Source organism: Leguminivora glycinivorella, chromosome 11 (genome assembly GCF_023078275.1).
Source record: "Leguminivora glycinivorella isolate SPB_JAAS2020 chromosome 11, LegGlyc_1.1, whole genome shotgun sequence".
Classification (NCBI taxonomy): Eukaryota; Metazoa; Arthropoda; class Insecta; order Lepidoptera; family Tortricidae; genus Leguminivora; species Leguminivora glycinivorella.
Window position 1 is genome coordinate 11221331 of NC_062981.1, and position 23273 is coordinate 11244603.

A 23273-nucleotide genomic window follows, 5' to 3' on the forward strand; every position below is an offset into this window, starting at 1 on the left:
ATGATCCGGTCCATTTTTGAGCCCACAAAATATTAGGATAAATGATTGCTATGATAATATTGATAATAAATCACACTTCAAAAATAGATAATCATGTAATTAATAAGTCATGTTAGATAAATAAGTCATTAGAAATAGATGGTCATGTATCAAATAAATTATGATATTTATCCGTAAACCTAAGTAAAAAAATCTACAAGGTTACATAACCAACTTTTCTCGCTGACTGTACGTTTACGAGTACAGTATTATGCCTATTAAAATGACCGCAAGGATCTCAATTGGATCAGCAGAAAGCGTTACGTGGTTCCAGCTACATATAGTCCCTGTCTCTATCGAAGTGCTTAGTTGGGCTCAATGGTCCGCCGTGAACTCAATCGAAGAGGGAAAATGTTTCTCTGGATTCTATTGCTTGTGACGACCACTGCATCTGCTCCGGCGGAAGAGTATGGAGCCATTGTCAACGAAGGAGGTAAGCAATAATAGATAACGATTTATATTTCGGCATTTAATGTATTAAATACATTTCTTGATTTAATCTGCAGCTTCGTTCTATTACGCTGTTGTTTGAATACAAGTTATATTTTCGAGGTTCCTACTTCGTTCCATTGTTACTAAATGACAATTTCACTGTCAATATTCTTGTTGATATGTCTTGGATATATATTGGATATATGCAAGATACATGTCGCTTAACTTCAAAACTGGGTAAATCGAATGGATTTACCCAGTTTTGAAGTTAAGAGACACTATCATGTCATGTCGTGTGTGTGTATCTATCATATTGTCTAATCTCTGTAATTCCTTACCATCGTGTTATCAAGTGTTATCAATGAAATTGACACTTGTCATCAGAGACACATGTCATAAGTCACTGCCACAGTAACCCAGTCGCAATATGTAGCAGATTTTATGCATATACTCAACAATTTCGGAACCAAGTCCAAAGTTCAAGGTAGAGATGATATTAGAGTTTGACCTTCCTGGTTTTTATCATTTATTTATAACGACACTGTAACTACTATAAGTACAATCTAGTGTCAAAATTGGTACCTAAGTTAATAAAGACATTTCTATTTACAGAATTTGCTGATGATGCCTCCATTATGAAAATTGTACCTTCGGGCTTTTCGCCTCAGAAGAATGATTATTTTATTAAACCTGCATTAGCTGAAGTTGTTAGTAAGGTAAATTTTATAAGAATTACTTACGTACAATAATATTATCTATTTATAGATCAAATGTCTTATTGTAACATTTGATCGACCTGTTTTGGCTGAACATTATATGGCATACAACATTTTTTTTATATCTGGTTTACAGGATAAATCTACTTATAAGCGTATGCTTGACATTTTGAAAAAGGGTCATACAAGTCTTGGGCTGACCTTCAATATTTATGATGACAACATGAGAGAAGCTACTGTTGCATTGTATCGCCTGTTACTGGATGTAGATGATGACAAATTTGACGTCATTGAGCGCTGGGCGAGAGTTAACATCAATAAGGACATGTTTGATTACGCTTGGCGATTAGCGTCTCTCTACGGTAACAAGTTTAAGAAAGAAGAAATGTTGCCTCCATTCATTAAGAAACCTAACCATTTTGTTAACAGTGAAACAATGTGGAAAGCAATGCACTTAAAACTAGGTAACGGCATGTTTAACGAAGAAGATGCCAAACTTAACCAATATTATAGAAGTGATGATGTACTATTCATTAATACTAACTATTCCGGTTGGAATTTGCCGCAAAATGGTTGTGATCGAGAAATCAACTATTTGAAGGAAGATATTGCTCTCAATAGCTACTATCACGGAGTGCATTTGTTGCATCCATTTTGGATGAGCAATGATGATTTAGATTTGCTCAACCCACGGCACGCTGAACATTATTATTTTACACACAAACAACTGATGGCACGTTACCAACTTGAAAAAGAGCACCTTAATAAGGATTGTAATGAAACGTGCGATATTAACCAAAATAGTTACAATTCCTACCTCATGCATGACTATGGATTACCATTCCCTATTAAATCATCCAATAAGGAATGGAACGATGGAAGAGCTCGTCTAAAGTCTATTGACATTGCCATAAGAGAATGCATTTCTCGAGGACTACTAGTGGTAAGTTTTTAAGCTTATATTCAAAAACATAAATGATACTTTTTTATCTCTCTTTCTCTGTCACTGGTCCCAGCTCGCTAGTTGGGGTCGGGCCTCCTTATGGCTCGGCACCAGGACGCTCTGTCCCGGGTTGTCGTGGTTGGTGACAGTTGCTTGAGGTCTCTCTGGACATTGGACCACCACGAGGCGGGCGATCTTCCTCTTCCTCTGGATGGATTGGGGGTATCGAGCACCTTGCGGACGGTGTGGGTGGCCAAACCATCGCAATCTGCCCTCCTTCAGCTTGTCGGTAATAGAAGCGGTCTTAAATGTGCCCCGTATGTAGTCGTTCCGGACCTTATCCAGCCGCGTGACACCACCGGCCCACCTCAGCATTTTCATTTCATTTACATGCAATCGGTTTTCGTGTACCTTATTGGTGGTCCAGCATTCGGTGCCATACAGCATGGCTGGTCTGACTACGGACTTGTATATTTTACTCTTCGTTTTGATGGGCATTTTGGGGTCACATAGTACGCCAGTAAGCGACCTCCACTTCAGCCAAGCCGTATTAATGCGGTGTGTGACGTCTTCATCGACAGTTGCATCATTGGCGATTACAGAGCCCAGGTATTTGAATTTCGGTACTTTTGGTAGAGGGGCATTATCGATAAATATATCATTCCCTATTGCGGCCGCTCCTCCGAAATTACACTCCATAAACTCTGTCTTGGTTCTACTGATGCGTAGCCCGTGTTTCTCCAGCTGCTTCACCCATCGATCAAACCGTGTCTGCAGTGACCACGCCTCTGTAGCAGTTAAAGCGATGTCATCAGCATACAGAAGGCACCACGGAGTTGGTTCTTGGATGTCGCGTGTGATGTAGTCCATGGTTAGGTTGAAGAGCAGAGGACTCAATGCTGAGCCCTGATGCACTCCAACCTTTACTTCAAAAGGCTTGCTTAGGCCTGCTGGGCTCTTGATTTGTGTCGTAACACCTTGGTACATATCCTGGACTATGGAGACATACGCTTCGGGTATCTTCTGCGCTCTCAGTGATTGCCATACCAATGTACGAGGCACTCTATCAAAGGCCTTTTCGAGGTCAATAAATAGGCAATACAGGTTCTCTTTCATGAGTCGGTATTTTTCTGTAAGTAGTCGCAGGGTGTGGATAGCATCATTGGTAGACTTTCCGGCAGTGAAACCAAACTGGTTTTCGCTTATCTCAGCGAGATGAGAGATGCGGGTTCCTATAACTCTCTCCCAAATTTTAAGCGTATGTGACGTCAGTTTTATGCCGCGGTAGTAGTTACACTGAGCAATGTCACCCTTACTCTTATATATTGGTGTTAGGAAACTAGCTCTCCAACCATCCGGGATGCTACCTCCGGCAGCTACGTCGTTGAACAGGCGCGTGAGCCATGCTACTCCAGTACTACCCAGTTTTTTCCAGAGGTCTGCTGGTATGTTATCGGGTCCCATGGCCTTGTTGTTTTTCATTTTACTGATCGCTCTATTGACCTCTTCAGGTGTTATACAGTCGATTGGGCCAAGGGCTGGGGCGGTATACGAGAGTTCCTCGCTAGGGAACTCCTCGTTTAGGAGGTTGTCATAGTACTCTTTCCAGCGCTCACAGATGTCGTCGTCGCCTGTAAGAAGCTCGCCGCTACAGTTCTTTATGTACTTGTTGAGTTTGGTGTCTTGAGTTGCTCTGTTTCGATACTTCGCAATCTTATAGATTTCCGATTCGTCTGATGCCCTTTCTAGCCTTGCATACAGGGTGTGTTCAGATACAGCTCTCGCCTGGGCAACAGCCTTTTTTGCGATAGCTTTCACTTCCTTGTACATAGATTTATCTTCGTCAGATTTACTTTTCTGCCAGATTTTAAATTTTTCTTTTTTGGTTTTTAAGATATCTTCTACGGTGCTATTCCACCAGTCCGTGTCTCTAGTAGTGCTGACGCCACCCTTTGACACTCCTAGTGTTCTTTCTGCACATTTCAGACATTTTCTCCGGAAATCATTCCATCTGACATCTAGTGGTTTTTCTAGTTTTATATCGGATTGTAAGTATAACTTTATCTCAGACAGAAGATCTTCACTCTTAACGCCATGTAGCTCTTTCCATTTGATGCGTTTTGTTTTGTCGATCTTGGACTTAATTGGTTTTTGAAGATCAAAGACAGCTACCAGGAGGCGATGTTGGGATGTAAGTGCCTCACCGGGTATTATCTTGCAGTCCTTGAAGCGTCAGAGACACCCTTTTCTTGCCAAGATGTAATCTATTTGCGATTGGTGCTGTCCCGATTTGTAAGATATTAAATGTTCTTGTTTCTTTTTGAAACATGTGTTTATGATCTTCATCCCCCATTTATTACTGAAGTCCAAGATTTCCTCACCCTGTGCATTCAGCGTACCGTACCCGTAGCCCCCATGTGCCTCGTGGGTGTCGCTAGTCTCTCCCACATGGCCGTTTAGGTCGCCACCTACATATATGTTTTCCTCTGTTGGTATGCTCTGCATCATGTCTTCGAGGTCATCCCAAAAGGTCTGTTTTTCTCTGACTGAGCATCCGGTTTGTGGGGCGTAGGCGGATATGATGTTCATGACTGGCTGATTGTCTAAGGCTAGTACTATACGCATGAGGCGGTCACTCTTCCTATCCACATTAGAGATGGGTAGTGAGTAAATACTCAGTATTTACTCAAAATACCCGTATTTACTCGTTTTTACTCAAATTGGTGGGTATAAACTATTTAGCGTGCTGAAATGGATATACAAATTAGAAATATTGGTGTATTTTGTTATCGGCTACTAAGTTAAGTAATCAAATTTATATGAATTTTATTTTAAAGACGTGCTCTCCATACATGTAACTATTTTTCACAAAAATAAAATTCAGAAATTACCAGTGTGTTATACATCATCTGATAGGTCTTTAAAAATTAATTGAATGTTTCTAAAAAAGTTTTTTAATAATATGAACAGTTTTGGAATAAAACGATAATTAAGGCCGAAATAATGTTTATACCTTTATAACTTTCGAATTCGTTGTTCGAAAAATATCCAGAAACCGTCAAATTATTGTCCATATAATACAAATCACAAAACTTGTACTTTAAACGTCATCAGCTGAGCCATTTTTGAGTTTTCTTTAGAAAACCTTCAATAAAAGGTCGTAAGTGCCACATTAACAATCACTTCCGAACGTCATTATCTAAAACATCAATTTAATTTAAGTCTCATACTTTTACTGTAAATACCTGCTTTTTTAAAACAAAACTGCTAACTAAACATTATCACAATTTTTTTCTCACAATGATTACCTCTTTTTCGACAAACTAAGACTCCCATAAGCTTCTAATAATATAAATATCATTTAAACATGTCCACACAGTTAAAATAAACACGACTAATTACTTAAATCTCATGTTTTAAATTATTTTTAGGTAACAGTTTCTACTCGCCCAAATGAGTAAATACGAGTATTTACTCGGTGCTTTGAGTAAATTACGGGTAAATACTCAGTACTCACCCCTACCCATCTCTAATCCACATTGATGATTCTGTCCTTCAGATTTTTGTCAAGTGCTATTGCCACACCGTTTTTCTTGTTGTCTGTGCCGTGGTAAATCAATTTAAAGCCGTGTCCGATGTCCCGAGACTTTGATCCCTTCCACCTCGTTTCTTGAATGCAACAGATGTTAATGTCCCTTTTAGTTAAGATGTCACTAAGCTCCGCGCTGCGTCCGGTCATGGTACCAAGATTCCATGAACCCATGCGTATCCTTGTGATGGTAGTATGCTGTACAGCACCTTTGTCTCTTCCGTCGCTTGAGGGGTACGCCCTAGCATTTTTCTTCTTTCGGATCGCATTCGTTGCATCAAGGGGCTCGTCGTCGCTTAAGGGGGACGCCCTAGTAGTTATCGCTCTTTTTTTATTGTGTACTGCCATGAGGAGGGTTTGAATTGGCTACTTGTTTTACGACCGGCTGCCGCCTGACGTCAAGGTAGTGTCTCTCCTGGAGAGGTGTGGACGCCGCCGTTGGACCGAAGTCTCCTCCGCCGCCATTCCTACTACACCACCCTACCTAGTAGTGTAGTCCCATCGGAACCTGTGACCTCAATATGTAAGGGCAGCTTGCCGTTGGGTTTTGCCTCTTCCGCCTGCTCTGCCGTACCGGTGGCTTCCACCTCCGCCATCTCAGCCGTTGAGGACTTCACCCGTGACCCTGGGCATGGGTTTCGCGCTATACCCCGCGAACCTGGGTCCCTATCCGAACTTCGCCACCTCATAACTTCGGCCTACTGAAGTCAGAAGTGCCCACCCCCGCGACTGGGACGCGCCGGACAGGAATTACCTCAGTGGAGAGCAGAGAAGGTGGCTCTGTCCTCCCTGGGGCCGAGTTAATGCCTCGTATGAGTCCGAGAGCAAAGGCTGAAATGATACTTTTTTATCATTTAGTCTATATTAAGAATTTGTTAATACATTCCAAAGAACAGTGTATTATTTTATCTTTACAGGATAGTAATGGAACAACTGTTCCCATGGCGGGCGAGTACAACATAGACCTATTATCCAAATTGGTTCGTGCTAATCTAGATAGCCTCAAATCTGTGAAGATCATCAGATCGATTTATGGCTATGGCGGAAATGGATACCCTATTGACTGGTAAATTTTAACATAGTTAACTAAGTATTACTCCCAGAAACTAAACTCATGTTCTATACTGGTTTTATGAAAGCTAAATTTAATGAACAAAATGCCGAAAGGACATAATATCAATCACGGCATAGTTATTAATTAACGATACTGTTGAGTTGAATAAGCAATTAATGTAGTCTGGATGACCAGAGTAACAAGTATAGGTATGAACCTATACTTTTTGCTTTTCAAATATAGGTCAATGAGATTAGCAGTTCAACTACAAACTCAAATTATTTATCTTTAAAATATTTTGATCAGTAATTTTTTTTTCTTTTTCAGGTATAATCCAGCGCCATCAGTGATGCACTTCCCACATACCTCGCTAAGAGATCAAACCTACTGGCATCTTCTAAAGAGCCTTATGGAATATTTTACTGAGTACAAAAAGACGTTAGACAGTCTCGACTTATCACAATACCAAAACAAAAATTTTGCTATAATTGATAATCGTTTCTCAAATATTACTACATACTTCGAGTACTACAAATTTAGTCTGAACAAGGGATTAGGTGGTGGCAATTTACAATCTCCTCTAGTATTTGCAGCGAGGCAAAGGAGGCTGAATCATTTGCCATTCATGCTCAACTTCACGCTTGACTCCACAACGGAATCGGATGTTATTGTACGGCTTTTCCTGGGTCCTCTGTGTAACGCTAAAGATTGCTGGCAAATGTATGACAGATTTTTTGAGCTGGACGCTTATAGAACACAAGTTAAACAAGGACTTAATGTTATTAGCTGGTCTTCTGAAACGTCTGATAAATTTTCCTCTGATGATTATTATAATATGGAGACATCAGATAAGAAAAATAATAAGTTTAACCTCTTCAAATTTCCTAAAAATCTTGTAATACCTAAAGGACAAGAGCAAGGTCTTAATTTAACTCTTTTCATTATGATAACACATGCCGAAAAGTCTTCGTCAGAAGAAGTGGCACCTATTAGCAATTACTATAGCCAAGTTTTACATGAAGTAGATAAGAAACCTTTAGGGTTCCCCTTCCATAGACAAGTGATAGCTCAAGATGAATGTTTTGAAAACTGTAAGTTCTATAATGTGACGATTTATCACAAAGCCAGTCCAGTTGATTCTAGTGGTTATTTTTCATCAAATTTATATTAAGAAAGAGCAAAATTATCAGCAAAAAATTGTCAAAATTAGGTTGATTTAGAAGCTAAATCTGAGATATTTGTGTCCGTCGCTACTGTGTAAGTAAACTAGATTAGGTTTTTATAATTAACAAGTAGTAAATAAAATATTTTTATACTAAACAACAGTTTTATTTTGTTTTGATTATAATATTATTTACTGTTTAAAAATCATGATGTAATAATAATTTCCTTATTTCGACAAATTTCATTAAACATAATTGACTAGTTACTTTAAATAAGTAGCGCTCTTCAGAACATTTGGCTTTCATAGTAGCCTTCCTTGTTAGTCAGGTGTCCGTACACCTACAGGAGCCATTTTTGAGCAGACACGACTACATTGAGACCTTGATTCTGCAATGTCCCCAGTAAGCGAACAATAAGAGAGGAATCGAGGTTTATAGTGCGTACTACAGTCGTTTTTCCAACTGATAGTCTGTGTATGGTCCAGTCTATTTCGACGAAGTTCAGCCAGTTGTCTTCAATAGAAAGGGGAGAGCCACTGCTGTCATATTTGGGGCCCAAGAAGATTCTAAAAACTGCGTCAGTCTTGGTATCAGTGTTGACGTCAACGGTTACAGTGAGAGGCTTGCGGATCGCTTCAGCTTGGCGAAATTTAAATACTGTAGTTTGAAGGTTCTCAAAGATGCTCCCAGGACTACCAGAGTTGTCGAATTCAAAAATGGTGCTCATATTTTCAACCTGGATATCGATAATCTGGATCCCTGGAGTCCCCACTGAAAATAACGAATTATTAATAAAGAAATAGTAAAAGAATCGCTCTCTGGGGATTCATCTACGGACTCAAGCAACTGAGTTACCGAGCTACAATTTTCCTATCGACAACAAATATCAGCTTTTGTGGAAAAACGGTAGAAACTTACATAATTGGGGCAGCAGCTGATCACTTGACGCCCTCTTAGCCGATGCTAACATGACAAGAGCGACTACCGTTATAATAGTATACATTGCTCTGTTGTACGATCACAACTACTTATGACTCATCGTCAACTTATACAAATATATACAGTATGTAAACCAACGAAAACCATTTACTGAAGCCTGTTAATATTTAAGTTACACAGAGCAACTTTTACTATGGGACCAACACCCAAAACGCGAAATAAAAATTTACTCTCCCATAGGAAATACTTACTATAAAATAAAACTACCTATGAAACTGTCAGAAGATATTTTCGTGATTTCGGGGTTGATCCCATAGTAAAAGTTTCTCAGTATCACCTGGACATTTACGGGTTACAGTAAATGGTTTTCGTTAGTTTACATACTCTATAGTATCTGTTCCCTTTGTCCCAACCATATTATCCTTCACATTCATCAAATTTATAAGAAAATCAGGGTCATTGCACAAAATTAAATGCAAACAAAACATAGACAACAAAAAACGAGCCAATTCAGATAATGCTAACATCAAAAGAGGATTTTAAATTTTACAAAAATACAAACTAAAATTACACTTACATTACACATACTAAAGATAATAACTGAAAAATGTAACTGTAATGGCTTAAACGTACTAATATGTATTCTGTGCTTAAACCTATAAACCGATCCCTGCCATTCCCGACAAAGTTTTAGCCCCCCAACACCCCGCACAATTATGAATTTATAATTGGTTGCAGCGGTTTTAATATCATTTACGAGGCTGCGTTTTGAAAAAAAAGAAGTTCTCTTACAAACATGACAGTACATTATCGCTCTTCCTACAAGATAAACATTAAAATCAATTACAAAATAAATAAACTAGTAAATTATTGTTTTTATTTTTATGCTTTTTTAGGCAAAGCTATACAAACTCAAATGCTAATATCGAAAAAGTTATCATTCCAACAATACCATTCGTAGACAATCTAGAGTTTTTGATGTCATCCGTAATTGCAATTATTGATGAAAATATTTTTAGAAAAGGTAGTTTTCAGTGGTTTCTTGATTGATTTTTATACTTTGTTAGTTTTTTAAAGTATTTAATAACATTTTAAGTTATGATTAATGTTTAATTCCAGAGAAAAGTGTGATAATGTTTAAAAACGAGTTCGGATGAATGAAAATAGTGTTTAAGTGATTATAATACAGTAGTGGATTTACGTCGCGGGTATGTCACCCTCGGCAGTGGCTACATATTTGCGGCGTTTGGGGTAGAAAAGCTGGTGCCGTGGGCGCCTAGTGCGCGTAATATAGAGACTTAATTCCGGTGACCAGACGGCTAGTCAATATTTCGCTCAAGGGATCAGCATTGCTCTCCAACGGTCCATAAGCGGTCAACCTTTTGGGCACCCTACCTGACGACCAAGAATTAAAAGCATTTTTTTAAAATTGTAAGTACCTATTTATATTATTTGAGTAGGCAAAGCTACTTAGCTATTCAGCTTATGTACATAATAAAAACGTTTGAATGTTTTTATTATGTACATAATATTGGTATATTTCTGTTACTTATACATTTTATCTTTAAATAGCTACGGAGACAATAATTATCAAAATCATATCTTTCGAGCTAAATGATAAAAAACAGGAACGAGAGTGTTGTAGTGTCTTTCACACACACGAAGTCGTAGAAATATGGCAGTATATTTAATCTTTAAACCAATCGGTAAAAAAATAATATTGGTAGATAAAAAAGTAAAAATGTTTGTTAGATTAAGAACACTAATCTATAGGTACCCAAGGACGCGAGGTTAATAAATCACATAATTTGTAATCACATGAAAAAGTGGAGTACATTAAGTGCATAGGTGTATGTTTTCGTAAAAGACAAAATAACATTTTTGATGTGTACATAACACAGCAAAAGGGAGTGTACAAGTTTCTAATGGGTTGGCAACGCGCACGTTACACTCCTTGAGTTGCAGGCGTCCATAGGTTACAGTGACCGCTTTCCATCAGGCGGACCGTATGCTTGTTTGCCACCGACGTAGTATAAAAAAAATTGAGTCATATGGTATTGTGTTTCGACACAAGTGTTCGGCACTTGGCACCGTAACCTCTGTGTAAAACATTTATGTAAATAAGACAAATATTAGAACAGTATAGAGTAAAATTTGATAGTAATTTCACTCAACACATGACTTATGACACTTCAACCTCACCGCATTCTTACAGGTATTTGGTTCTTACAAGAACAATTTTCTTATTAGGTTTCAAGCGCCATCTATGAACGAGTAGCGGCTCAACGTTATCTAATAAGTATCCTTCTGACTAAGGTGACCAAAATATTGCGGCGTCTGGCAAAGACACATGCAGCGCCATCTAGACAAATATTCACAATGCTTGTCTTAGTTGTTGTGTGTGCTAAGAGATGGCATCAAGTGTCAAAATAGCTGAAACACTTTTTATAAGAGAAGTACCTATAAAATTAATGCCTTTTATTAAATTTACTTTTTGTACCATCAGGGTAGGTAGGAAGAATCGAATATTTCAAACCCACAAGAATAATAAATATAAGTTTTTTTTTTTATTCAAAACCTAGACCAAAGAGATTTAAAATATGTCATGTATCAAGCTGAAATAGTACATTACGATACAAGTGCGTAAAAACGGAAGTTCAAAACGAGTGGCGATAAATTAAATCGTAAATCGACACGAGTTACGAATTTTCTTTTTGCACGTGTATCGTACGAGGTTTTTGAGTACCAGATGCCATTGCCCCTCCAAAGTTTCGACCTGACAATAAATTAACCACTTCTCGCACTAGTGCTTAAAAAAACTCCATCTGTACTGAAAAATATAAATGGTCATTATCAATATTATTAGACGGAACCATTAGTCGATAGGCTATTTTTCTTGATTATTACATACATACATACAATCACGCCTGTATCCCATAAAGGGGTAAGCAGAACACATGAAACTACTAAAGCTTCAGTGCCACTCTTGCCAAATAAGGGGTTGAAAGAAAACGAAACTGTGTGTGTGTGTGTGTGTGTGTGTGTGTGTGTGTGTGTGTGTGTGTGTGTGTGTGTTCTTGATTATTATCTGTATAAAAGTATTTTATGTATGTAGGTACTCTACTTAAATACATACTTAGGCATATTATTTATTTTGCCACTTTTTTGGTTTTATTAAGTTGACTAAACCATATTGGTAGTTAATAGGTAGTTATAAAGGTAAGGGCTAGCAAAGTATTTGAATGTCTGTATTTGCAGGATTGGAATCTTTGAATGTTGATGATCTATATAGGTAACTATGTCTATATCTGGGATTTCATATTTAATTTAAAAGAAAAACGTAGTGTTTGAATGATTATTTAATGGTTCTAAAAATAAATGCAATGTGAATTATATGAGAGATCGTGAAGCTAATAGATATTTAACAAAAAAAAATATTATTTAGAATATCGACATGGTGGGTCAATTACATATACTTTATTAAAATATTGGTAACTATATACTAAATATTATCAAAGAACAATATAAGTGAACAACTAAATTTATATGGGCTGATTGGTATCTATTTCTTAAAAAGCTAACAGGTATATCAAATAAAATAAATGTAACTAAAAATATATAAACTCAGTATAATTCATCTATATTCATACTAATATATATACAATCAAAGTTTTCTACTTAAATACAAATACGTAATAAATAAACATGTATATAAAACACACCTATCACGCGCACAAACTATTTACATCAGATTAGATGTTTTGACTAAAATCACTAAAGACTAAAATAGTACACAGTCGATAGATCCAATGTAGTAGTTGAGTATCAAAATCAAAGGTTTAAGCCGTTTAGTTGGCAGTGTCGGTGTGGGGCACGTAGACCTCAGGAGTGGGCTTGTGGTGGATCAGAACATCTTGCAGCATGATGTTGTGCAGATGCTCGATCTGCCAGTGGTGCAGGGGACGGTTGACGGGGAAGCCGATGGGCTCATCGCTCATGCGGCGAGCTCCGCTGCCGAAGCCAGGAGACACGACGTGGTCGAAGCCGGTTCCCTGTTGGACCTTGGGTGCGTGGTACTCGGAGATGTAAGTCAGGAGGACGAAGGGCATACCACCGATGCGACCTGGAGGATAATACAGATTAGTTATACTTTCCTGATAGATAATGATAGTGATAAAGTAAATTAGAATTTATTCCACTTAGGACTGGATTGATATGCTACTTTAGTATAAAATTATGTGAATAAATTATGATTCGAATAGTGTAAACAATAAACATACCCTTAGGAAGCAGCAGACGGTCAGGGTATCCTTCAATCTTCTGAGACTGGCTCAAGATGAATTGACCCTTGCCGTGCAGAGCGTTCTCAGCCTTCTCGTAGACCTCATGAGCGCTGGCCCAGTCTTCAATGGTCCATGTGTTCTGGGAGGAATCACGCTTGATGACGTGCTCACCCACGGGCACTGTGCAAAGAAATATAATAATATGTCAATACCTCAAATGTTATAAGAAAACAAGTATTTATGTGTTTTTGTAAACAAATAGACATTTCACTTACGGTCGTATGTGAACTGGTCGATTTGGAAGAAGTTCTCAGTGTTGAGGTGAAGAGGGATTTCATAGCCGTGGCTGTCGTATTTGGGAGCCAAGAAGAACTTGACGAGGACGGTCTTGGCGACTTCGCTCTTGACGTTCACGCGGACCTGGAAGACCTTGTGGTTCAGGCGAGGCACCTGGACGAGGACGCTGACGTCATCGACGACTACCTTCCCTGTTAAATAAAAATATTGTTTGATAAATATAAAATGCTTGAAGGAGCAATAGGTAGGTACTTGATTAATATGTATTTTTTTGCTACGTACTTTCAAAGTCGTTCATGTGCAGGTGGTTGGTAACGTTCACGTAGGTGTGCTCGAAGTAGGTGACCAGCTTGTCAGTTTCAACTTTATGGATGGTGACAGCGGGGAAAGCGAGCTCTTCAGGCTTGTACAAAGGCAGCTGTTGGTGCCACAGGTCGAATAGGTTCAACACACGCTTCCAGATCATGTAGAAAGCGGGGTCACGGAGAGCGGTCTGGTATTGCTCCAGAGCGGAAGGCAGGACCAGGGGCACGGTACTGAAATATTTTAAAAAACTTCAGTTTTTGCACTAAATTCAAAGCTTAGTAATAAAAATGAAAAATTAACTAAAATATATTTACGTCTGGTGATAAGCGTGCTCGTGGACAATAGAGTTTCCGAGGAGTTCCTTCCAGAGGGTGATGAAGTCCTGGTAGTAACCAGTGTTAGGAGAGTCAGCGTTGGCTTCGATCAGGCGACCGAGAACATCGATACACTCAGGGTTGCGCAGGCTCACGTGCTCGCCCAGGTTCTGAGAAAATAATAATACATTTTAAGTTTAATATTCTAAGTTTATATTTTATATGTATAGGAGAAATGATAAAAAAGTTTTTTTAAATTACTTACGTTAATGTAGTATCCGGCGTCGATAGCATCACGAATGCGGCGCTCCATATCATCAATAGAATTAATTTCATGAATAAAGTTTTCTTGGTGCAGGTGGAAGTGGTTAGGCCTGACGGGGAATGGGATTCCGTTGTGGTACAGGAGACCAGGGGTGTAACCTTCCTCAACGATGCCGTGCAGTTCAAGATCAGGGATCTCACCAAGACCGTTCGACAATCTCTCCATGTAGTAACGAGCCAGGAGCTGCTTGTGCCAGAACCAGAAGAATTCACCACGGTTGTCCTTCACCAAGGGGCAGGTTTCGCTTCCGAGCCACTTAGGGTAAGCCACTTGGCTGTTGTAGTACCATGTGTTGAGAGCATAATCGTGAGTCCAGTAGAAGACGGGAGAGTCTACAGAGAAGTAAGGCCATACGGTCTCGTTCCATCTAATCACTACGTTGTCGTTCCAGATGTAAGTCGTCGGGTAGTGCTCGATCATGTGCATGCCGTGAGTGTTGATCCTCTGGGCAGTGGTCATGACTTCTCCGTTGAAGAAGTAAGAGGGGAAGATTTCATATAGAGCCGGGACAACGAATCCTTGAGTGTCGTGGCGGTGAAGAATGGCGGTGGTGAGCACGTAGACGTACAGGTTCTCATTGACACGGTCTCTGAGGTACACAGCAGTCTTGTAGAACGTATCGTAGTGCTTGGCGGAGAACAGCACGTGGAAGAGAGTCTCAGCTTCGAACTGGTGATGTTCGTCAAGCATAGAGAAAGGCACAGAGCGTGGCAACAGACCATACTCCATGAGGTCCACGTAAATCTTGCAAGCAGTTACATTCTGGAAAGGAAAGGTAATATTTAATACTAACATAAAATACATCCTATTCATCATTCACACGTATGACTCACAAGGGGTGGACCCATATTTACACATTATAATCCTTATAACATACATACATATAATCACGCCTGTATCCTATAAAGGGGTAGGCAGAGCACATGAACTACTAAAGTTTCAGGGCCGCTCTTAGCAGAAAGGGGTTGATAGAAATCGAAATTGTGCCATTGCAGTGACAGGTTGCCATCCTCTCGCCTAATACGCCACAATTTAACCCATATCCCACAGTCGACTTCTACGACACCAACGGGAAGAAAGGGGGTGGTGAAATTCTTAACCCGTCACCACACCCTAATCCTTAATCCTTATGAGGAGACCAATTATATCTAAAGTATATAATTTAGTTAATGACTTACGCTGTAGTGCTCAATGTTCTTCTCGATTTCCCATGTACTGGCAATGGTCTTCAGTGGCTCGTAGTGGAGGGGCTCATGGATGTGGTAGAAGAGGGTTGACAGGTCCACCTGGCGCTTGAGGGTAGCCGGGTCGGCTGGAACAAATGTTTACCTTTAGCACTCAGGCACTTGACGACTGACGACTACATAAAAACCGGCCAAGAGCGTGTCGGGCCACGCTCAGTGTAGGGTTCCGTAGTTTTCAGTATTTTTCTCAAAAACTACTGAACCTATCAAGTTCAAAACAATTTTCCTAGAAAGTCTTTATAAAGTTCTACTTTTGTGATTTTTTTCATATTTTTTAAACATATGGTTCAAAAGTTAGAGGGGGGGACGCACTTTTTTTTTCTTTAGGAGCGATTATTTCCGAAAATATTAATATTATCAAAAAACGATCTTAGTAAACCCTTATTCATTTTTAAATACCTATCCAACAATATATCACATGTTGGGGTTAGAATGAAAAAAAATATCAGCCCCCACTTTACATGTAGGGGGGGTACCCTAATAAAACATTTTTTTCCATTTTTTATTTTTGCACTTTGTTGGCGTGATTGATATACATATTGATACCAAATTTCAGCTTTCTAGTGCTAACGGTTACTGAGATTATCCGCGGACGGACGGACGGACGGACGGACGGACAGACAGACATGGCGAAACTATAAGGGTTCCTAGTTGACTACGGAACCCTAAAAATGGCATTCTGTTTAGTTCGTCAATTAGGTCGTCCAAAAATACTGAACACATATTTTTCGCTTTCTCTAATTAATGAAAAAATACAAAGTTATAGAGCATCTAAGTTCCGGAGTGGGGGCTTGTGACGTCACTTCTAAGTAAAAATTGTACCTAGGCGTGACGTCACGCGAAACTTCAACGCACCATCGTCATTTTTCGTTTACAAGAAAAAAGAAAAAATACGTGTCTACAATTCTTTGATAATCTAACTGAGGGACTAATTCGTTTTTTTAGTCGTTTTATAGTCGTCTCGCCTATTACCTTTTGCTGTACGAAATGTATTTTTTCTACTCCAGCACTCAAATCTGCCAATTAGATTATTGTCAGCGGTATCCAAATTAAGTTCATTTGAGTAACGATAAGAAAGTCTATTTGTCTATAGGTTCATATGATTACTGCTAGCAGTAATCATATGAATATAGGATTTCTGTTAATTTTTTTTTAAAACACAACTTCCAATTTATCAGGTGTGTTTTCATTTGTAACTTTTAATAAATAATATGATGTTAAGGTTCATACTTTAAATCAAGATGAAAAAATAAACTGAAATGCGTTTTACATATTAGATATTGCAAAACAAAGGTAAAAGCATAAGTTTATCAAATAATTCTACATTCGACATTTAAATATTCTTGAACGCAACCACATTTTTCGTAATTGAAAACCGGCTTATTTTCTATTTCTCTTGTACTTATATGGCATGTTTGACATTTGTAAACTTTTGACGAAACTTTTTGAACTAAGTATTTTAGTGTTGTGTAGTTTACTTTAATTCGACGTTATTGTGCAAAAACTTAAGTAATTCTAAGTGATTCTGGTGAACAATGTACTTCCGAAGAAATCAAGGCTATGGCGATCAAAGTGACTGACAATTCGTTACCTGAAAAGTCTGATAAAGCGCACCAAAAATGTTATGATTGTTTTGAAATGGAAATTGCATAAAATGTTTCAACTTTCTCTGAAACCGCGTTGTTGGCATATTTTGAAGAATTGTGCAACAAGTTCTCGCCATCAACATTGTGGACAGAATAGTTAAGATCCACACAAATATTCCTATTCATTATATGAAGTAGGTAAGCAACCCATTTAATTATTCTCGAATAGGTATTTATTTGGCTGTCGTAGAAAAAGTATAGTATACAATCGTAACATTATGAAGGATATAAAAGTCTCGTACCTTACTTAGGCCACTCGGCAAGCCTCGTGACCTAACCGCGGTACTCAACTTTTATAGCCTTCATAAACGTTATATAATATACTATTACAAATCACCAATAAAGTTAATAGATATAATATGTGGGATGTATAACTAACAGGACAATAATCATTTGCTCTTCAAGCAAAATCTAATAAATAAATAATTATGAAACATTTTAACACAAACTGACTGCGCCATAGTAAGCTAAAGAAGGTTGTACAGTCAAGTGCAAAAAGACGTATCGATTTTATCCGCTCAAAAATATGTACCGAGACCTTATTCCGCCGACATAAAGTTCTATGGTATATATTTTTGATAAGTTGTACGCACCCATATTTTTACACTTGACTGTACCTACTCAGACTACATACATTATAATATGTACAATTGTACAAATGGGTGAATCAACTTTTCTTTGCCAGCAAAATTACGCATACTTCGACTACATGTGGTCAGAAAATTTAATTTGTATTTAGTGTAATTAGTTTATACTTATTATATTAAAAACAGATATACAAGCTATGCAGTACATCATGTTTTTATAGGATTTGCTATTTTATTACTTTATTTCGAGCAGTGACCCAGTGGACATAGCTGTCCCTCACTTTTGTATGAAAAAAGTGTCTCTTCCACTGGGTCACATATAGATTTAATTGTAAATTTTTTTTTTAATTATTCCCTTAATGTAAAATAAAAATAAGGATCTTTATTCACGATGGCCAGGTTAAAACTCACAAAAGTAGAGCTAATAATAAGTATGGGCAATTCTTGCAAAAAGCAAGAAAAAGTTGATTCACCCAAATACAAACGCCCATGACCAATATGTCACACAAATACCTAAAAGGCCTTAACCGGTTTCGAACCCGGCTCGAACCACCGGCTTCATAAGGCAGTCCCAACACAGGGCAGATCGGCCGTAAAATATCCAAGTATATCTAATTATCTTAAAGCTTAGGTAACGACTGATTCATTTAAAGCCCTTAATGTAAGACCAAGATCGTATGTAAGACCACATTAAGTCGACATACAAATGCTAAATCATCTGAATAAATTGTTAATAATAGAAAATTGACTTACCAGGCTTCTGGGGCCAGGTCTTCTTCAGTGGGTCGCAAGACCCACCGGCCACTAGGAGCGCAAAAGCACACAACACGAGACGAGCCATGTTTGCCAGTGCTCAATTGACCACCAGCACCCCCTTTTATACTGCCACTGGGTTGATAACGGAGAAACAAAATGAATGCATTTTTGTTATCATAGGTCAGGCACCGGTGAAGTCACCTTGATAAGATCTATGAATTACACTAATGAACCGCGTGTTTCGGGCATACTGTTACTTTTCTCAATCATGATACTGTCTAACTTATCGATGTGCTAAAGAAGCAGGTAAATAAACACAAAAAAGGGCCGAAACAATTAAAATGAACATGGTGCAGATGAAGAGCGGACCTAGACAATATAATAATCATAAAGAAATTTAGTTCCGTAATTTAGTACCTATTACGGAACTAAATTTGTTCCGTCTATTGTCCTTTGAGTCGTCGGAAACCCGAACCCTCCTAGGAACTTGTACACAAGTATACTTGTTTGCCACCGACGTAGTATAAAAAATATATATATCGCAAGTCTTTTCAGTGCAACTGTCATGCTTTACTAGTCGCTTCTTCACTGCCCATGAAATTTTGAGAAAGTTTCGATTATTATGTAATTTATTAGGGTACGTGTAGTATTTTTTGTTTGTCTCATTTTGCAGGATGTGCCATAACATAATATCCCCACCCCTTCTATATGTACCTATGTAAGACTTCATTTATTTCATATCTAGTGCTGTTTGTCACTGATGAGTTGATGACGTATAACCGAATTTATAATGCAACATATTTCATAATTTTATAATTATGTATGTGTGATGATGCACAACTTTTAACTATATTATAGTTAATTAATTGTAACTAGATTCGCAATCGGCAACTTGATCAATATCTATGCACAAACTGTAGTTACACCGTGAGCTGGAATAACCAGGCAAATCTTAAACCACGTATTCACCTAGAAAAAGGAGCAAAAAATGCAATAACATTTTAAAAATCATTTGTAAAATTTCGGGTAGTTCGGGCTTTACAACATTTATTAGTTAACCAACCAAATACAAAACGAAGCGGATCTGTCACTCACTGATGAACTGCTTTTAACCTTCTTATTTGGTAGTATATTTTTTTCATTTACCCTCGACTGGTTTGAAGACCCCATTGAGGGTACATTTATTTAAGGTAACGGCGGCTATCAACGCGGGTATCGAAATCGACGTCCATTACCGCCGCATTTGCAAATACGCATTTTACAGGCAAACCGACCAATTTCTTAAAAAAAGTTACTCACACAAAGGAAGCCTGTTTAGTTGACTAACGCACATATAGGCGATAGAGAGTGTGAATGAAAGAAGACGCTCGCTATTTGACAGTTTTTGCCACGGGGCCGCGAGAAGAGGTTGTGTCATACTGACGTGTGACGCTAAACCTAAGTGAACTCCAATCTCATTTAGTAGTTTACGTAATAATTATGGCAAACAGGTGAAAGTTATGCATTTCAAATTATTGTTTATAGTTTTCTACATGACTTCTGAGTACTTTTTACGTATTGTTTAGCCTGGAAATGTGTTTAAAGTGGAAATTAAAAGACAGCGGTGAAAGGCGCCATTTCGTGAGTAGATTCTATTACTGTGGTATACCACGGTAATAGTTAAAGTAGTGATATTAGTTCTTTTTGCTTTATTTTAAGTATATGTGATCAGTTATATAATGTCTTACAGTTGTTTCAATCTTGATCTATTCACGCTATCAAAGAACTATTTACGCGATATGAAAATTATTCAACAAAACCTTAATTTTTAGCAAAAACTTCATGACTGATTTCGTAGTTTCTATGAAAACCGTTAATTTGTCAATTTTTTTAAACATTGACATAAAGTCTGATGCTTACTTACCAGTTATGTAAACTTGGTTTTAATATAAGGTTGCAATATTATATTTTGATTTGTAATGAAAATACATCTGTATGACTTTGTTTTTATGGGTCGGAATTAGATTTTATAATACTCCAATTTATGCCTATTACCGATGGTACGATCAGATAACCCTCGGTAATAGAATATATAAGAATCTATTACCGATCCATGCAATATTTGTTTGGGTCGGTAATGGGTTCCTATAGAAGTATCTATTACCGAGCGACATATTAGTCTTGTATCAAAATATGACATTTAGTGTACCGTAAGTACAGATTTCTTAGGTGAAACTGAGTCTTCTGTGGGTATTCATAAAGGAGGATAGTATAGGTATTATGTATTTGTCATAATTTGTATATTCAACCATCGGTATTAAGCTCCGAATTTTGAGATGGGTTTCTATTTACCGATGGCAGAAAAACACTGTCATTCATACCCTCGGTAATGAAATCTCAGTTCGCGTTAATAGAACTGCAACCTGTTCATTACCACGGTAATAGAAAATGTAGGTATGTTGGCTTCAATAATCATTTTATGACATATAATAAACTAAAATGATCCTAAAACTCTTCAAAACTAATAGTTCAATAAATACTCTTCCATAAAAAAAATATTTGTGGTCGTTAATGAGCTTTGATACCCTTAATTTTTTGGTATCTTTTGAAATCTGCCTTAAGTACCACGTTAATAGGCGCCATTACCTTATACCTAATAACCTAACCACAAAATTAAAATTTTGAAAAAAAAACCCGACCGCGACATAGTAGACCGATTTTCATGAAACATGGCTAAGAACACTCCCGACTATTCAGACAAAAAAAAAACTAAATCTAAATCGGTTCATCCGTTCGGGAGCTACAATGCCACAGACAGACAGACACACACACACACACACACGCACGCACGCACGCACGCACGCACGCACGCACGCACGCACGCACGCACGCACGCACGCACGCACGCACGCACGCACGCACGCACGCACGCACGCACGCACGCACGCACGCACGCACGCACGCACGCACGCACGCACGCACGCACGCACGCACGCACGCACGCACGCACGCACGCACGCACGCACGCACGCACGCACGCACGCACGCACGCACGCACGCACACACACACACACACACACACACACACACACACACACACACAGACAGACAGACAGACAGACAGACAGACAGACAGACAGGCAGGCAGGCAGAAGACACGTCACACATAACACCCCGCCGTTTTTGCGTCGGGGTTTAAAAATACAAACTGTAATAGGGCAAGTTAAGTATAAACTTGTAGGTAATAACAGATTTATAGGTACAATAACTCTCTTTACAACTCCCTCCCGGATACGATATCAGATGTTATTTTCTCGTAATTAGTGACAGATAATGAACAATAACAATAGTACTCTTAGGTAAGCAACTGCACCACATAAATAAATATGATGTATTATCTCTCTCCACGAGATAATTATGTAAAAAATATCTACTTCAAGACTAATAATATGACTCTAGCCACCCCCGCTATAATGATCTAAATTTATACTTTCTCATTTGTAGACATTTTGATTTTATTTTTAATTTTGAAATATTAATTTTGACAAATAATAAAAAAATCAAATTGTCTACAAATGAGAAAGTAATTTAATTACTCTCTCATTTGTAGACATTTTGATTTTTTGATTTTTTTTTTTTTTTTGAAATATTAATTTTGACATTGGTAAATGGTTAAGTGCCGCCTAGTACCTAACTTAAAAGTAGGCTAAGAAGTTCCACCTGCTCCTTTTCTTCCTGTTTCATAGAATGTACCTATGAACATACCTAAATACATAATTATAGATACCTTTCTTTTTGCACGTGTATCGTACGAGGTTTTTGAGTACCAGATGCCATTGCCCCTCCAAAGTTTCGACCTGACAATAAATTAACCACTTCTCGCACTAGTGCTTAAAAAAACTCCATCTGTACTGAAAAATATAAATGGTCATTATCAATATTATTAGACGGAACCATTAGTCGATAGGCTATTTTTCTTGATTATTACATACATACAATCACGCCTGTATCCCATAAAGGGGTAGGCAGAACACATGAAACTACTAAAGCTTCAGTGCCACTCTTGCCAAATAAGGGGTTGAAAGAAAACGAAACTGTGTGTGTGTGTGTGTGTGTGTGTGTGTGTGTTCTTGATTATTATCTGTATAAAAGTATTTTATGTATGTAGGTACTCTACTTAAATACATACTTAGGCATATTATTTATTTTGCCACTTTTTTGGTTTTATTAAGTTGACTAAACCATATTGGTAGTTAATAGGTAGTTATAAAGGTAAGGGCTAGCAAAGTATTTGAATGTCTGTATTTGCAGGATTGGAATCTTTGAATGTTGATGATCTATATAGGTAACTATGTCTATATCTGGGATTTCATATTTAATTTAAAAGAAAAACGTAGTGTTTGAATGATTATTTAATGGTTCTAAAAATAAATGCAATGTGAATTATATGAGAGATCGTGAAGCTAATAGATATTTAACAAAAAAAATATTATTTAGAATATCGACATGGTGGGTCAATTACATATACTTTATTAAAATATTGGTAACTATATACTAAATATTATCAAAGAACAATATAAGTGAACAACTAAATTTATATGGGCTGATTGGTATCTATTTCTTAAAAAGCTAACAGGTATATCAAATAAAATAAATGTAAC

The 23273-nt window shown here is 37.8% G+C and overlaps 3 protein-coding genes across 3 annotated transcripts in view; 1 reads left to right on the plus strand and 2 right to left on the minus strand.

Annotated features, from left to right (window-relative positions):
• Window positions 1-8093, plus strand: part of LOC125231338 — a 35227-nt gene extending 27134 nt beyond the window's left edge. Inside the window, exons 13-17 of the mRNA XM_048136783.1 lie at window positions 349-472; window positions 1084-1187; window positions 1324-2130; window positions 6637-6785; window positions 7101-8093. Coding sequence (XP_047992740.1) covers window positions 349-472; window positions 1084-1187; window positions 1324-2130; window positions 6637-6785; window positions 7101-7944 — 2028 coding nt within the window. The 3' untranslated portion in view covers window positions 7945-8093. The remainder of the gene's footprint in view (window positions 1-348; window positions 473-1083; window positions 1188-1323; window positions 2131-6636; window positions 6786-7100) is intronic.
• On the minus strand, window positions 8087-9012 carry LOC125231238 (arylphorin subunit alpha-like). Its single transcript, XM_048136627.1, has 2 exons — window positions 8855-9012; window positions 8087-8707 (listed from the first exon to the last, which is right to left on the minus strand). The coding sequence occupies exons 1-2, from the start codon at window positions 8937-8939 to the stop codon at window positions 8277-8279; spliced, it is 516 nt and encodes a 171-aa protein (XP_047992584.1). The 5' UTR covers window positions 8940-9012; the 3' UTR covers window positions 8087-8276.
• Window positions 9013-12216: 3204 nt separating this feature from the next.
• On the minus strand, window positions 12217-18782 carry LOC125231237 (acidic juvenile hormone-suppressible protein 1-like). The gene is made up of 8 exons (XM_048136626.1): window positions 18631-18782; window positions 15579-15712; window positions 14341-15162; window positions 14076-14245; window positions 13738-13991; window positions 13434-13646; window positions 13156-13338; window positions 12217-12998 (listed from the first exon to the last, which is right to left on the minus strand). The coding sequence occupies exons 1-8, from the start codon at window positions 18716-18718 to the stop codon at window positions 12724-12726; spliced, it is 2139 nt and encodes a 712-aa protein (XP_047992583.1). The 5' UTR covers window positions 18719-18782; the 3' UTR covers window positions 12217-12723.
• Window positions 18783-23273: the final 4491 nt, after the last annotated feature.